General features: G+C 64.7%; 1 protein-coding gene across 4 annotated transcripts; it reads left to right on the forward strand.

Moving 5' to 3' along the window:
• Positions 1–1051: 1051 nt before the first annotated feature.
• Positions 1052–14719, forward strand: ANO8 (anoctamin 8). 4 transcript variants are annotated; one of them, XM_077191460.1, is made up of 18 exons: positions 1103–1383; positions 4104–4214; positions 4854–4986; positions 5085–5223; positions 5464–5560; positions 6027–6143; positions 6292–6419; positions 6857–7039; positions 7503–7655; positions 7865–7991; positions 8092–8147; positions 8624–8698; positions 8902–9045; positions 9467–10126; positions 10452–10643; positions 10830–10961; positions 11489–11599; positions 11952–14719. In XM_077191460.1, the coding sequence occupies exons 1-18, from the start codon at positions 1281–1283 to the stop codon at positions 12612–12614; spliced, it is 3324 nt and encodes a 1107-aa protein (XP_077047575.1). In that variant the 5' UTR covers positions 1103–1280; the 3' UTR covers positions 12615–14719. The 4 variants fall into 4 exon arrangements, with proteins under 4 accessions (XP_077047577.1, XP_077047575.1, XP_054506216.2 ...); XM_054650241.2 differs by having other exon boundaries at positions 1104–1383; positions 6878–7039; XM_077191461.1 differs by lacking the exon at positions 1103–1383 and adding an exon at positions 1823–2026.
• Positions 14720–15257: the final 538 nt, after the last annotated feature.

The raw sequence follows: 15257 nt of genomic DNA on the forward strand, positions 1-15257 counted from the left end.
TGTAAAGGAGCAGTCTGTAGAGAATACGTTTTAAGTTAAATAAATATAAATATAAATTTATTAAATATATAGTTTTATGTATATAAATAATATATATTTAATATAGTATTGTAGTGGTTTTGTATTAAATATATATAATTTATATATAAATATAAAATATATAAAAATATATGTATATTTATTTAACTTAAACCATATTTTCTATAGACTCCATTACAGAGGTTCATGCAGATTTATAAGAGTTTATCTTAAAATATTTCTTTGCATTTAGATCTTTTTTTTGCTTGGTTTTAACCTTTGACTTGTCTTCTCACCATCTTGTAGATTAAACCAATATATTTTACTTCTTCTTGTGGTTAAATAATGATAACGATAATGATAATGGTAATGATAATTATAATGATAATTTAGATAGTGTATATTATTATTATTATTCCTATTGCAATTCCCAAAATCTGGGCTTGTCTTCCAGGGGGGATATAGGCACGGATGGACTGGGACGGGCTGGGATGGACTGGGACAGGCAGGGACAGCCCGCACGGCCCCGCTGACCCCGTGCCCCCCCCGTGCCCCCCCAGTCCCGGGCCTGGCAGCGGTTCCCGCCTCCCCCGTGCCAGCCGAGGTGACGGCTCGGGGACATCTCCCGGTGGCACCGGGTAGCCGGGCTGGCACCGGGCCCAATTCCCGCATCCCGGGGGGCTCCGAGCGGCCGGGCTGGGCGGGACCCCCGGTTTGGGGTGGCTTTGGGGGGGGCTCTGGGGGCCTTTGTGGGACTTTGGGGGGACCCCCCCGTGCTGGGGCGGCCGCTCTGGGGGAGGGGGGGGTCACCCCAAATGTCACCGGGCAGCGCTCACCCCGCTCGGGTTACCGGGAGCCGCCTCACCGGGCGGGGGGGGCACTGAGGGGGCACGGGGGGGCACGGGGGGGTGGCACTTGGGGACACCGCTGGGGACAGGCCGAGCACAGCGGGGGGGCGATGTGGGGAGCGGGGGGGGGGACACCTCGGGGCACACCGGTGCCGCCGCGGGGGCCCCACCGTGCCACCCCCGTTCCGAGCCGCCCCCCGCGCTCCCCCCGGGACCCCCCCGCGGGGCGCGGCCGGACACGCGTGGCCGGGAGCCGCGGCCAACCGGAGCGAACCGGGAGCGGCGGCTCCGCGCTCCGCTCCGCCGCTGCCGCCTTTGTCCCTCCTCCCGGCCGCAGCGGCGGCGGCAGCGGCGGCCCCGGCGGCCCCGGCGGCCCCATGCACCGGCCCCGCCGCCGCCGCCGAGCCCCGCACCATGCCCGAAGCGGCGGCGGCCGCGGCGCAGGACGGAGAGCGGCCCCGGCGGGGCCCGGCCGCGGAGGAGCGAGCGGAACCGGCGGCGCCCACCGGAGTGCTGGGTACGGGGAACCGGGAGAGGCGGGGGGGGCACGGGCAGGACCGGGATGCGGCTCGCTGCGGATGCGGGCCGGGATGCGGCGGGGGGGCGGTCGAGGCTGCCGGTACCGGAGCTCTGAGCATCCCCCCGGTACCGAGAGGGCTCCGAGCCCCCCCGCCCGGGCGGGTCCCGCCTCATGGCGGGGGTTCTGTGGCTCTCGGAGGGGTTTTGTCACCTCTCCCCCCTCCCCGGACAGCCCCGAGGCCCCCCCGGGATGGCGCTGGCAGCCGGCGCCGTGTCCCGTCCCCCCCCACCGGTGACACCCCCCGTGTCACCCTCCCCACCCCGGGAAGGCGTTTTGCCCCCGCCACCCTCCCTCGCCAGGCCCGTGCCCCCCCCAGCACGACAGGGGGGTGGCGCAGCTCGCAGCCTTTGTGTCGCTGTCCCCACGCCGGCCTTGGGGTCCCCTCCCCCGCGTGGCGCGGGGCCAGGTGACATCCCCGGATCAGGGTCCCCGCGGCGCGGGGGGGTGGCAGGGCCTGGTGGCAGCTGTGGCACCGAGCGGGGCTCCTGCCGGCGGGCGGGTGACCCACTTCGTGCCCCCCGGGGACACCGCTCGGTGCCCGCCACGCCGCAGCTCCGGTGACCTTAGCCCGGGAGCCAAGGTGAGCGGCACGGCCGGCGACAAACGGGGACAAGCGGGGGGACCCGGGGGGTGGCACACGGCGCGCCGGCCCCGCCGAGCCCTCGGGGCCACCTCCGTGGTGGCACCTCGTGTCGGGAGGGGCCGCGGGGACAGCGGGGTTGAGGGTGGCGGTCACCCCCCAAAGCCCAGCCAGCCTGGGGGTGCTGGGGACCCCCCTTTTCCGTGAGCTTGGGCACCCCCGGGCCTGGGTCTGTGCCCCCGGGGTGGGCACTGCCCCACGCGGGTGGCAGTGGCCCCGCAGCCGCCGCCCGCGCCGGGTGGCACCGCTGCGGGCAGGACATAAATAATGCAGGGTGGGTGAGCTCAGCCCGCCGGCGTCACCCGGCTGCCCGGCCAGGGTGGCACGGCCACCTCCGCCAGCGCCCCGTGCGCACCGTGGGCACCTGGGTAACCCCACAGCTTGATATCCCCATGGCCTGGCACCCTAAAACACTGGCACCCTAAAACACGGGCACCCTGAGAGTCTGGCACCCCAATACCCCAACACCCAGCTATCCCTGCGCCTCACCACCATTGTGCCTCTACACCCCAGTACCCCAAAACCCAGCTGCACCTGTACCCCAACACCCTGGTACCCCAACATCCCCAAAGCCTGACACCCCAACACCCTGGTACCCCAATACCTCAGCCCCCCAGCACCCCTGCATCCTGATATCCCAACACCCTGGCACTTGGGCACCCCCGTACCCCAGTACCCTGACACCCTGGCATCCCATCCCTGTCACCCCAAGAGCCCTGCACTGTAACACCCTGGTACCCCTGCACCCAGAAACATCAACAGCCTGGCACCCCAACAGCCTGGCACCAACACCCTGACACCCCAACACCCCAACATCCCAGTACCCTGATACCCCCAGCACCCCAATACCTCAACATCCCCACACCCGGGTACCCCAGCCCCCCAACGCCCTGACACCCCAATACCCGAGCACCCCTAAACCTCAAAGCCCCAGCAGCCTGGCACCCCATTACCCCCAAACCTTGGCACCCCATTGCCCCACAGCCTGGCACCCCCGCACCCCAGGGCGGGGCACGGCCGTGCCCAGCCTGCCGGACGGGTGCCACAGCGGGGGTGGCAGCCTGGCGCTGTCCTCAAGTGCCACCCTCGGCTCGGGGACAGCGGAGCCTTTCAGAGCCCGTCAGGGCGCGGGGTTTGGGGGGTCCCAGCAGAAGTTCCCGGGTTTCGGGGTCCCAGCAGAGGTGCCCGGGTTTGGGGGTCCCACAGAGGTGCCCGGGTTTGGGGGATCGCAGCAGAGGTGTCCGGTTTTGGGGGCCCCACAGAGGTGTCCGGTTTTGGGGTGCCTTCTTGGCATCAGCAGCTCTGGCATTTCCTGTTTTCCCGGGCGGTTTCCGGCACCCCGAGCCCTTCCCAGCCCCGGGGCACCGCCACATCCCGGGCCGAGGAGGGGACACTGAGGCACAAGGGGACACTGAGGCAGGGAAGCGACAAACGGGGTCCCCACGCCATCGGGGGCCCCCTCCCTCCCTGCCAGCCCCGGGTGGATTTTTTGGGACCCCCCCCCCCCGTCCCCACCCTCCCCGGGCGGCGCTTTGGGGACACCGGGCACGGGGACAGCGCGTCCCAGCCACCCCGGGCGGGGCAGCGGCCGTGTCCCCTCGGTGCCACCGCGCCCCGGGGGTGCTTTGGGGACTGTCCCCACCGCAGCCCGGCGCGGCGGCGCGGTTTCCATGGAGACCGGCTGCTTTTCCCGATCCCCGTTTTTCCTGCGCTTTTCCGTGCCCGGGCTCCGGGAGGAGGTGAGAGCCTTTGGGGACGCTCCGAGGGGACACCCCGCGACATTCGGCACCGCCGGGGGTGGCGGGACGCGCTGGCGGCTCCTCCCCGCAGCTGTCGGGGCCGATTTTGGGAGCTACCGCAGGAGAAACCCGATGCCAGGGCGGTGGCACCGCCGTGCCCCGTGCCACGGCCCGGCTGGGGACAGGCGGGGACGCGTCCCGCCGCCAGCCCGGGGCTCCGGGGCGCTCTGGGATCCGCTGCCCGCGGGGGTTGATCCCTGCCCGGCCTCCCCCCGCAGATAAACTCTTCGGGAAGCGGCTGCTCCAGGCCGGGCGCTACATCATGTCCCACAAGGCCTGGATGAAAACGGTGCCCACGGAGAACTGCGACGTGCTGATGACATTCCCGGGTAGGAACGGTCCGGGAAACCGGGAAAACCGGGATAGGGCTGGGGTGGGACCGGGAAAACAGGGACTGGGATGTGATCGGGAGAACGGGATTGGGCTGTGGCCAGGAAAACCGGGACTGGGATGTAATCGGGAAAACCGGGACCGGGTGGGGTGGGACCAGGAAAACCGGGATTGGGATGTAATCGGTAAAACCGGGATCGGGTGGGGTGGGACCGGGAAAACCGGGATTGGGATGTAATCGGTAAAACCGGGATAGCCGGGGCAGGAGGGGGTGGGGATGGGAGGAAGAGTCCGGGAGGGGGCAGAGGGGATGGGGGATGGGGGATTGGGGGATTGGGGATGCGGGACTGGGGATGTGGGATGGGGGAGGGATTGGGGATGCAGGGAGGGGTGGGGACGTGGGAAGGGATAGGGAGTGTGTGGATGGATGGGGACCGGGACAGGGACACGCGACAGGATGGGGACAGGGATGAGGGACACCTGGAGGGATGAGGACCGGGATAGGGACACATGGCAGGATCAGGACTGGGGTGAGGGACACAGGGATGGAGGGGCACCGGAGCAGGGATGAGGGACACGCGTCAGGATGGGCACCGGGCCGGTGACACGGGGCAGGACACACGGCACTGTCCCCGCAGACAGCACGGATGACCACACGCTGCTGTGGCTGCTGAACCACATCCGCCTGGGCATCCCCGAGCTGATCGTGCAGGTGCGGCACCACCGGCACACGCGCGTCTACGCCTTCTTCCTCACCGCCACCTACGAGAGGTGCGTGCCCGTCCCCAGAATGTCCCCAGAGTGTCCCCAATGTATCCCCAACGCTGTCCTCTACATGTCCCCACGCTGTCCCCATGCTGTCCCCGCAGTTTGCTGCGTGGGGCGGACGAGCTGGGGCTGCGCAAGCCGGTGAAGGCGGAGTTCGGGGGCGGCACCCGCGGCTTCTCCTGCGAGGAGGATTTCATCTACGAGAACATCGACAACGAGCTCGGCTTCTTCAGCTCCCAGGTGGGGACGGGGCGTGGGATATGGGGACATGGGGTACCCGGATGTGGGGTACAGGGATAGGGGGTACAGAACTTCAGGAATCCAGGGATATGGGGGTGTTGGGATATGGGGATATGGGGATCTGGGGAGGCTGGGTGAGGATTCAGCCACCCCTGGCACTGGGGACAGGGACAGGGACAGGGAGGGGATAGGGTCAGGGAGGTGACAAGGACAGGGTCAATGGCAGCGTGTCCCCCACAGGAGCGGCAGAGCATCATCCGCTACTGGCTGGAGAACCTGCGGGCCAAGCAGGGCGAGTCCCTGCACAACATCCACTTCCTGGAGGGCCAGCCCATCAGTGAGTGTGGCACCCGGTAACACTGCCATGGCACCTGTGACAGTGCCACGGCACCCGTGACAGTGCCACGGCAGCCGGTGACACTGCTGACACTGCCATGGCAGCCGGTGACAGTGCCACAGCACTCAGTGACGCTGCTGACACTGCCCCTGTGGCACGGAGCTCCCACGTGCCACCGTCCCCATTGTCCCTGTGCCAGCCCCACCACCCCAGGGCCACGCAGGGTGGCAGTGGGGATCCCGGGCCTTGTCCCCACTGTCCCTGGCCCCCTGTCCCCATTGTCCCCATCCCTGGGGCCGTGTGCTGGGCGGGGTCTGTAGGATCCTGGTGGGCACAGAGCTGTCCCCATTGTCCCCATTGTCCCCGCCCCTACTCCCGCCCCCCCAGGGCCACGCGGGGTGGCAGCGGAGACCCCGGGCCGTGTCCCCGTGTCCCCGATGTCGCTGACGCCGTGTCCCCGTGGCAGTCCCGGAGCTGGCCGCACGGGGGGTGATCCAGCAGCTGTTCCCGCTGCACGAGCAGAGGATCCTCAAGCGCCTGATGAAGTCCTGGGTGCAGGCGGTGTGCGAGGCGCAGCCCCTCGGTGAGACCAGGGGCGCTTCGGGGGGCTCGGAGGGTTTGGGGTCACCCCAGGAGGGTTTGTGGGGCCCTAGCCCTTCAGTGAGCTTTGGGGTGACCCCAGTGGAGTTTTGGGGTCCCGGCCCCGCTGATGTCTCCTGTGCCCCGCCCAGATGACATCTGTGACTATTTTGGGGTGAAGATTGCCATGTACTTTGCCTGGCTGGGCTTCTACACCTCGGCCATGGTGTACCCGGCCGTGTTCGGCTCCATCCTCTACACCTTCACCGACAGAGACCAGGTGGGGCCACTCTGGGGCCACTCTGGGGCCACCCTGGGGCCACTCTGGGGTCACTCTGGGGCCACTCTGGGGGCTTCCCAACCTTCCTGGGGGGTTTCCACCCCCCCTTGGGGTTCCCATCCTTCTGTGAGGGTTTCCATACTCCTTTACGTGTTTTCATCCCTCCTTGGGGTTTACCAATTCTCCTTGAGGGTTTCCATCCTTCCTTGAGGTTTTCCATCCCTCCTTGTGGGGTTTTCCTTGTGGGGTTTCCCTTTCTTCCTTGTGGGGTTTTACATCCGTCCTTGTGGGGTTTTCCCCCCGTCCCTGATGGATTCCTTCCCCCTTTTCCCTCAATGCCCCACCCCATCCCTTCCCTCGAGGCTGGGGGGACTCCCAACCCCCCAGGGCTGCATTTGGGGTCTGTGGGGGCGGGGAGGGGACCAACCCTGGTGCAGTTGGTGCCGTCTGTCCCCCAGACCAGCCAGGACATCTCCTGCGTGGTCTTTGCCATCTTCAACGTCATCTGGGCCACGCTGTTCCTGGAGGAGTGGAAGCGCCGCGGCGCCGAGTTCGCCTACAAGTGGGGGACGCTGGACACCCCCGCAGAGTCCCTGGAGGAGCCCCGGCCCCAGTTCCGGGTCAGACACCAGCACGGGGTCACCTCCCTTCCGGGGTCCCATTCCTGGGGGTCCCGTTCCTTGGGGGATCCCATTCCTTTTGGGGTATCCCATTCCTTTTGGGGTATCCCATTCCTTTTGGGGTATCCCATTCCTCGGGAAGGCCCCCAGATCCCTTCCTGAGGGGGGCTCAGCCACCAGTCCCAGGGTCCCAGCAGGGGACCCTGGATCTGTGGGGTCCCTGGGGCTGTGGGGTCCCGGTCCCTGTGGGTGCCCCGGGGGTTCTTGTCCCTGTCCCTGTCCCTGTTCCTGTTCCTGTCCCTGTGAGTGCCCCGTGGGTCCCTGTCCCTGTCCCTGTCCCTGTGGGTGCCCTGTGTCTCCCTGTCCCTGTCCCTGTCCCTGTCCCTGTGAGTGCCCCGCGGGTCCCTGTCCCTGTCCCTGTCCCTGTCCCTGTCCCTGGGTGTGCCACGGGCCGTGCCTGCAGGGCACCAAGCGGATCAGCCCAGTGACCAGCGCTGAGGAGTTCTATTACCCGCCCTGGAAGCGCCTCCTGTTCCAGAGCCTCGTCAGCCTCCCCGTCTGCCTGGCCTGCCTCATCCTCGTCTTCCTCCTCATGCTTGGCTGCTTCCAGCTCCAGGTGTGGCCCCGCTCTGGGGACAGTGACAGTGGCACTGCTCCTCCTGCTGGTGCTGCTCCGGCTCCTGATCCTGATCTTGACCCCGATTGTCTCCCTGTCCCCTGTCCCTGTCCCATCCCTGTCCCTGTCCAATCCCTGTCCCTGGCTCCACCCTGTCCCCATCCCTGTCCCCACCCTGTTCCTGTCCCTGTCCCCACTTGTCCCCACAGGAGTTGGTGCTCAGCATCCAGGAGCTGCCGCGCGTCCTTCGCTTCCTGCCCAAAATCATCCTGGCTGTCATTGTCACTGCCTGTGACGAGATCTACAAGAAAGTGGCCTTGTGGCTCAATGACATGGGTGCGCTGGGGACCCTGCGGTGGCCCTGGGGTGGCCATGGGGTGGCCCTGGGGTGGCCCTGGGACCCCCAGGCCCCCCTGACTCATCCTGTGCCCTGCAGAGAATTATCGGCTTCAGAGCGCCTACGAGAAACACCTCATCATCAAAATGGTCCTGGTGAGGGGACACGGGGACACAGGGACACTGGAGTGACACTGAGGGGAGACTGGGACATGGGGACATTGGGGACACGGGGACAAGGGGACACTGGGGGACATGGGGACATGGGGGGGACATGGGGGGGACATGGGGGCACGGGGCCACACAGGGACATGGGGACACGGGGGGGACACTGGGGGACTGGAGGGGCCAGGGTCAGGGACACTGGGGAGTGGGAGGGACTGGAGAGGTCCTGGCAGCTCTTGCTGAGGGGACAGAGGGGACAGAGGGCACTGGGGGGTACTGGGGGGCTCTTGGTGAGGGACAGAGGGGACCAGAGAGGTCCAGGAGGGACCGGAGGGCTCCTGGCAGCTGCAGAGGTGGCAGCTGGGGCTGGAGGTGTCACAGAGGGGACACGGAGGGAAGCAGAAGGTCTCAGCCAGCGCTGAGGGGACACCGAGGTGACCGAGGTGCCACCCCGCTGTCACCGCCAGTTCCAGTTCGTCAATTCCTACCTGAGCCTTTTCTACATCGGATTCTACCTCAAGGACATGGAGCGCCTCAAGGAGGTGAGGGGACCCTGCCAGCGGGGCCGATGTCCCCACAGTGTCCCCAGCACCCCTCCACCCCCTCCACCACCACTGCATCCCTCCGGGTGTCCCCGCCTGTGTCCCCGCCCAGCGTGGCTCACAGCGTGTCTCTATCCCTGTGTGGTGTCGCCGTGTTGTCCCTTTTGTGTCCCTTTTGTGTCCCTTTTGTGTCCCTTCCGCAGCTCCTGCTCATCCTGTCCCTGTCGCAGAGCCTCGCGCGGCAGCTCCGGGAGGCTCTGCTCCCCTCCATCCTCCTCCACCTCCACCTCTCCCTCATCTTCCTCAGGCGCCTCCTGCGCTTTTGCTGGACCCTGGGAGTATCCAAAGTAGGAGCGTGGGGACACCCAGGGGACACTCAAGGGACACCCAGGGGACACCCAACCCGCCCAGGGTGGCGGTGGCTCTGCTGCGGCCCCGCCCCATGGGGGTGCCAGTGGTGGGCGGGGGTCACAGCAGAGGGGACACTGGGGGCTGACACGGAGGGGTGGAGACACCACGGGGACAGCAGAGAGGAGCAGGGACAGCACGGGGACATCACAGGAGGGGTGGGGACACTAAAGGGACATCAGAGACACCACAAGGGGAGCAGGGACACTGAGGGGACATCAGAGAGGAGCAGCGACCCCACAGGAGAAGCAGGGACACCCCAGGAGCACCAGGAACCCCACGGGGCCAGGCCATGGGGACAATCCCCGGCTATCGGCGGGGGGTGACACCGCGTCCCCCGTGTCCCCCGTGTCCCCGCAGATGCTGGCCACGCTGCTGATCACGCGGCAGTTCCTGCAGAACGTGCGGGAGGTGTCGCAGCCGCACCTGTACCGGCGGCTCCGGCGCGGCGAGCTGAGCGTGCGGAGCCTGCGGGAGCTCGGGCGGGCCCTGCTCCGCCTGCTCGCCCCGCGGCCGCCCCCGCACGCCCCTGCGGAGGGACAGCGCGGCGAGAAGAAATGCCTGAACGGGGGCTGCGGCGTGCCCGAGGAGGAGGAGGAGGAGGCGGGAGGGGAGGAAGAGCGGCGCGGCTCGGACTCGGAGGAGGAGAGCGCGCTGGACTGCGGGCTGAAGCTGAAGAAGGTGAGCTTCATCGAGCGCGCCGAGCGCCGCGCCGAGCCCGCCGGCACCGAGGACGAGCCCTTCCTGGAGGAGGGCAGCCCCACCATGGTGGAGAAGGGCATGGACCCCGCGGCCGTGTTCGAGCTCTGCGAGGAGGAGGAGGAGGCCGAAGCGCAGCCCGGCAGCCCCGGCAGGGCGGCGGAGGCGGCGGTGCTGGCGAGGAGGAGGAGGAGGGAGGAGGAGGAGGGCGAGGAGGAAGGGAGGAAGCGCAACCGCGCCTCGTGGATTGACCCCCCCGAGGAGGATTACTCCACGCAGCTGACCCAGGCTGAGGTGGAGAGCTGCATGAAGAAGTACGAGGTGCGTGGCTTCTGTCCCCTTTGTCCCCATGTCCCTGGACCTGCTGGGTTCCCCAAGGTGTTCTGGGGCTCTCTGAGGTGTCCCTGTGGCCATCAGGACCCGAGGTGTCCCATGGGTCCCCTGAGGTGTCCCTGTGTCTGGTGGCCTCCCAAAGTGTCCCTTCCTGAGGTGTCCCCGTGGCCATCAGGATGCCCAGGGTGTCCCAGGGCTCCATGAGGTGTCCCCATGGCCAGTGGCCTCCCAGAATGTCCCTTCCCAAGCTGTCCCATCAGGAGCCACCCCGGAGCCCCCAGTGACCTGGGCACTGTCCCCGCTGTCCCCTCAGGACACCTTCCAGGACTACCAGGAGATGTTCATCCAGTTTGGCTACGTGGTGCTCTTCTCCTCAGCCTTCCCACTGGCGGCTGCCTGCGCGCTGCTCAACAACGTCCTGGAGATCCGCAGCGACGCCTTCAAGCTCTGCACGGGCCTGCAGAGACCCTTCGGGCAGCGCGTGGCCAGCATCGGCCACTGGCAGGTGCTGGGGACAGTGGGACATGGGGACAGTGGGGACAGAGGGGACAGCATCGGCCACTGGCAGGTGGGACAAGGGACACGGGGACAGCAGGGACAGCATCGGCTCAGTGTGATCCCCATTAACCACCACACTAATTAACAAATTAACCAAAAACCCTTTAATTAATGCCCCAAATCTGTCCTGCAGAAGGTGATGGAGGCCATGGGCGTCCTGGCCATCGTGGTTAACTGCTACCTGATCGCTCAGTGCGGGCAGCTGCAGCGCCTCTTCCCGGGGCTCAGCCCCCAGGCTGCCATCGTCTGCGTCGTGGTGCTCGAGGTACTGGGGGCAGCGGGGCTGGGGTCACCCCAATGGGGTTTGGGGTCACCTTGCTGGGGTTTGGGGTCACCCCAGGGTCACCCCAATGGGGTTTGGGGTGCCCAGGTTGGGTCACGGCTCAGGGAGGTGATGGCCAAGGGTGGGAATGGCCGGGGGAGTTCTGGGCTGGATGGGCCAGAAATCCCTGGGTACTGAAATCCCTGGGTACTCACACCCCTGGATATTCACACTCCATGGTACTCACAGCCCTGGGTACTCAAATCCCTGGATATTCAAATCCCTGAGTACTGAAATCCCTGGGTACTCACAGCCCTGGGTACTCAAATCCCTGGACAATTAATTAATATATTCCCTGGACACTGGGCCAGATTTTGGGGTGGAAATTCTGGATTTTGGGATAGAAGGGGTGGATTTTGGGGTGGAAATGCTGGATTTTCAAAAGGAAGGGGCAGATTTTGGGGTGGAAGGATGGGATTTCAGGAATGCCGGGAATGCTGAGCTGTGTCCCTGTGTCCCCATGTCTCCAGCACTTTGCCCTGCTCCTCAAGTACGTGATCCAGGTGGCCATTCCCGACATTCCCGCCTGGGTGGCCGAGGAGATGGCCAAGCTGGAGTACCAGCGCCGCGAGGCCTTCAAGGTGGGTCCTGCTGGGGTGGCATCCCCAAGGTGTCCCCAAGGTGTCCCCGGCACCACTGGGCTCCCTGGGGTGTCCCCATGGCCAGTGTCCCCTGAATGTGCCCCTCAATGTGTCCCTAGATGTGCCCCCTGTTGTGCCCCCATGCCTGGTGTCCCCCTCGATGTCCCCATGCCCAGTGTCCCCTCTATGTCCCCCAGCTGCACCCCATGCCCGGTGTCCCCGCACTGTCCTGGTGTCCCCTCCTCATCCCCTGTTTCTGTTCCCTCAATGTCTCCTGGCTGCGTCCTCCTGATGTCCCCGGGCCCTGCCCCATTCCCGGTGTCCCCTCGATGTCCCCTGTCGCTGTCCCCAGAAGCACGAGCGGCAGGCCCAGCACCATTTCCAGCAGCAGCAGCGCCGCAAGCGTGAGGAGGAGGAGCGGCAGCGCCACGCCGAGCTCCAGGCGCGCCGCGACCGCGACCCCGCCCGCGACGAGGCCGCCAAGGCCGAGGCCACCGGGCAGGACCCGGCGCACGACAAGGGCCAGGCCAAGGGGAAAAGCTCCGGCGGCTCCTCCGCGCACGGCCCCGACAAACCCAAGCGGCCCAGCTCGCTGCTGGCCACCAACAACGTGATGAAGCTGAAGCAGATCATCCCCCTGCAGGGCAAGTTCCTGTCCGGGGGCACCGGCGCGGCTGGCACCGCCACCGCCAGGTCGCCGCAGTCGCCCACGGGCAGCGAGAACAAACTGCCGGGGTTCCTGAGCTTCAAATTCCTCAAATCGCCCGAGACTAAGCGGGACGCGGGCACCGAGAAGGTGCAGTCGCCCACCAAGCCCTTCAACCCCGGCAAGCTCTTTAATTTCGGCAAGTCCGAAGGGCTCGGTGCCAACGGGGGCGCGGCCGGAGCGTCCCCGCAGCCCCGCGCGGGGCCCTCGGCGGACGCGGGGCCCGGGAAGTCGCATCTCAACGAGGAAGGGGCGAGGGAGGAAGCGGAGAACCGGGCGGAGGAGGAGGGCGGCGGTGCCCGGCTCTGACCGGGGGCTCCGGGGGGTCGGGAGGAGCCGGGCGGGGGAGGAGAGCGGCGGTGCCGGGCTCTGAGCGGGGCTCCGGGGGCACGGGGAACCGGAGAACCGGGCGGAGCAGGAGGAGGAGGAGGAGGAGGGCGGCGGTGCCCGGTTCTGAGCGGGGCTCCGGCGGTTCCGGCGGTTCCGGGAGCCGCCCGGTCCCTGCTGCGAGCGGCCGTGGCCGTCGGGAGCCTCTCGCCGCCGCTCGCCCGCGGGGCCGGCCCGGGAGCCGCCAGCGCCGCGCTCCGCTCCGGTGCTCTGTGCTGCGTCCCCCCGCCGTGTGCCCCCGGTCCCCCGGGCTGCGTCCCCCCGTGTCCCCCCGGTCCCCCCGGTCCCCCCGGCGCCGCCGCGCGGAGCCGCCGCCACCGCCCCGGGAGCCGCGGGGGAACGGCGGGGGAGGCCTGAGAGCGGCGGGCGGCGGAGTCCCGGTACCCGGGCACGGCGCGAGGTATCCCGGGACGGCCGGGACAGCCCGGTGCGGCTGGAGCGTCCCGAAACTTCCTAGGCTCACCGGGGGCAGTTATCCCGGTTTCCATGGGAACCGGGGCGGTTATCCCGGTTTTTGGAGCATCCCGAACTCTCCCAGACTCCGCTTCCCCCAGAGACGCCGCGCTCCAGCCTTTGGATCCTCCGGGAGCCACGTCCCGCTCCTGGAATTCCCGGGAACCCCGGGACGAGCCCGATTCAGCCGTGCCTCAACCCTGCTCCGCCCGCTCCCCCCGCCTGGATCCCGGATCCCAATCCCGGATCCCAACCCCAAATCCCGGAGATCCTTCCCGGGAGTTTTCCAGCCGGGAATGGGGCGCATTTCCCGGGAATGCCGTGCATGGGCAGCGTTTCTTGCACTAAATCCCAACCCCGATCCCGCCGCCGGTGCCGCTTCTCCCAAATCCCGAATCCCAGCGGGACATTCCCGGCTCCAGCTCCGAATTCCCTGGAATTCTGTCGCAATAAAGGGCGGGACAAGGAGGGGACACGGGGAGGGACAATGGGGAGGGGGTGGGAGCCGCTTCGCTGCTGCCGCGGGAAGGAATTCCTGGATTTCCCGGGATTCCCCGGATCCAGCGGGATCCATGCTGGGAATGCGCTCCCTCCTTTCCCTGCTTCGCTTCGCGGGGTTGGTGGCACTTGGGGACATCCATTCTCAAAGGGAAAAATCTGGAAAAAGAGGGAAAAGCTGGGAAAAGGGGGGAGGGGGGGAGTGGTCCCAAATCCCCTCCTGTTCCCTCTTCCCAAAAATCAGGTTGGAATTTTTTTGGGGTTTTTTTTCCCCCCTCCTCTTTCGAAGAATCCATGGAATGTCAAAGAATCCATGGAATTTTGGGGTTTGGGGTTTTTTTCGGGATCCCAAATCGAAGCCATTTTCCAGAGCAATAAGGGCAGGAAAATCCGGGATTCCCAAAAGGGAAAAGCTCCATGTTCCCTCTCCGGGGTGGGAAAAATCCAGGTGCGATCGGAAAGGTTAATTTGGGAATGTGGAAACTGGGGATGGAGATTGGGAAGGAAAATTTGGGAATTGGGGATGGAGACCAGGATTAGGGATGGAGTTGGGGAATGGGGGTGGAGATTTGGGAATTAGGGATGGAGATTTGGGAACAGGGAAGGAGATTTGGGAACGTGGATGCAGGAGGATCCCAATCCCCCCCACCTGCCCTGGCCTGGAATATCCTGCAGAGATCCTGGGGCAAATCCCAGGAAAAGGGAGCCCTGGGAACGTTGGGAATTCCGGGAGGCTCCAGCTCCTTCTCCCTCCCTCATCCCATGGGATTTTCCCAAAAATCCCCGGGAATGGCTTTGATCCCATCTCCCTCTGGAGTGGAGAATTCCCAGAGGGAAAAGCCCCAAATCTGGGGAATTTTCATCCCTTTCCCAAAAAAACAACAAAAAAAATCCCTGGAATTTCGGAGGAGGGAAATATTCGGGAATGGTTTTTCCTTTGATTTTTTTCCTTGGAGTGCGAATTCCGTGGGAATTCCAGGAAAGGAAGGAAAGGGAGGGGGGGAGGGGGGGTTTAATTTATTTATTTTTAATTTATTTTTGTAAAATCCGCAATAAAAAAGAAATTTATTTCGACAGCTCATTTGCATCTCATTTGCATTTTTGAATATTTGAGTTAGGCTCCAGGATCCAGAGCAGCATTCCCAACCTCTGGAAAACAAGATCCAAATATCTCCAGGATCCAGGAAAGGATGGAAAAATCCGATTAAATCCTTGAAATTCCATCAATTTCTTGTTGATAAAAATGTGGAATTGTTGGAAAAGAAATTCCTGGAAAAAGAATTCCGGTGGACACCTGGGATTTTAGCAGGAATGCTGGGAAAATCCAGGTTTTACCAGCTCTGTGATCCCAGATTTTGAGTGGAAATTGAAGGATTTAAAGGGAAAATCCTGGAGCTGGGAATGACAGAGCTTGCTGGGGTTTGGGAATGGCCAAAATTGGGTGGAAAATTCCCAAAAAATTCAGGATTGGGCTCTGGGAATTCCAGGAATTCCAAGAATTCCAAGCCCTGGGGGTGTCTGGGGAGGGAATCCTGGGATTTGGGAGCTGCAGGACACAGGAAATCCCGGGATGAGGAGGAAGAGGTGGGAACTGGGCAAAAACCGCCAGAAAAA

The sequence above is a fragment of the Agelaius phoeniceus genome, chromosome 29 (assembly GCF_051311805.1).
Source record: "Agelaius phoeniceus isolate bAgePho1 chromosome 29, bAgePho1.hap1, whole genome shotgun sequence".
In the NCBI taxonomy this organism is placed as follows: Eukaryota; Metazoa; Chordata; class Aves; order Passeriformes; family Icteridae; genus Agelaius; species Agelaius phoeniceus.

What these genes read in the sequence shown, in the direction of transcription:
- ANO8 (XM_077191460.1), top strand. Translation starts at nt 1,281, where the DNA reads ATGCCCGAAGCGGCGGCGGCCGCGGCGCAGGACGGAGAGCGGCCCCGG. An exon ending in CTCACCGCCACCTACGAGAG is followed by an intron (nt 4,987 to 5,084) that starts GTGCGTGCCCGT and finishes CTGTCCCCGCAG; the next exon opens with TTTGCTGCGTGGGGCGGACG. An exon ending in GGACCCTGGGAGTATCCAAA is followed by an intron (nt 9,046 to 9,466) that starts GTAGGAGCGTGG and finishes GTGTCCCCGCAG; the next exon opens with ATGCTGGCCACGCTGCTGAT.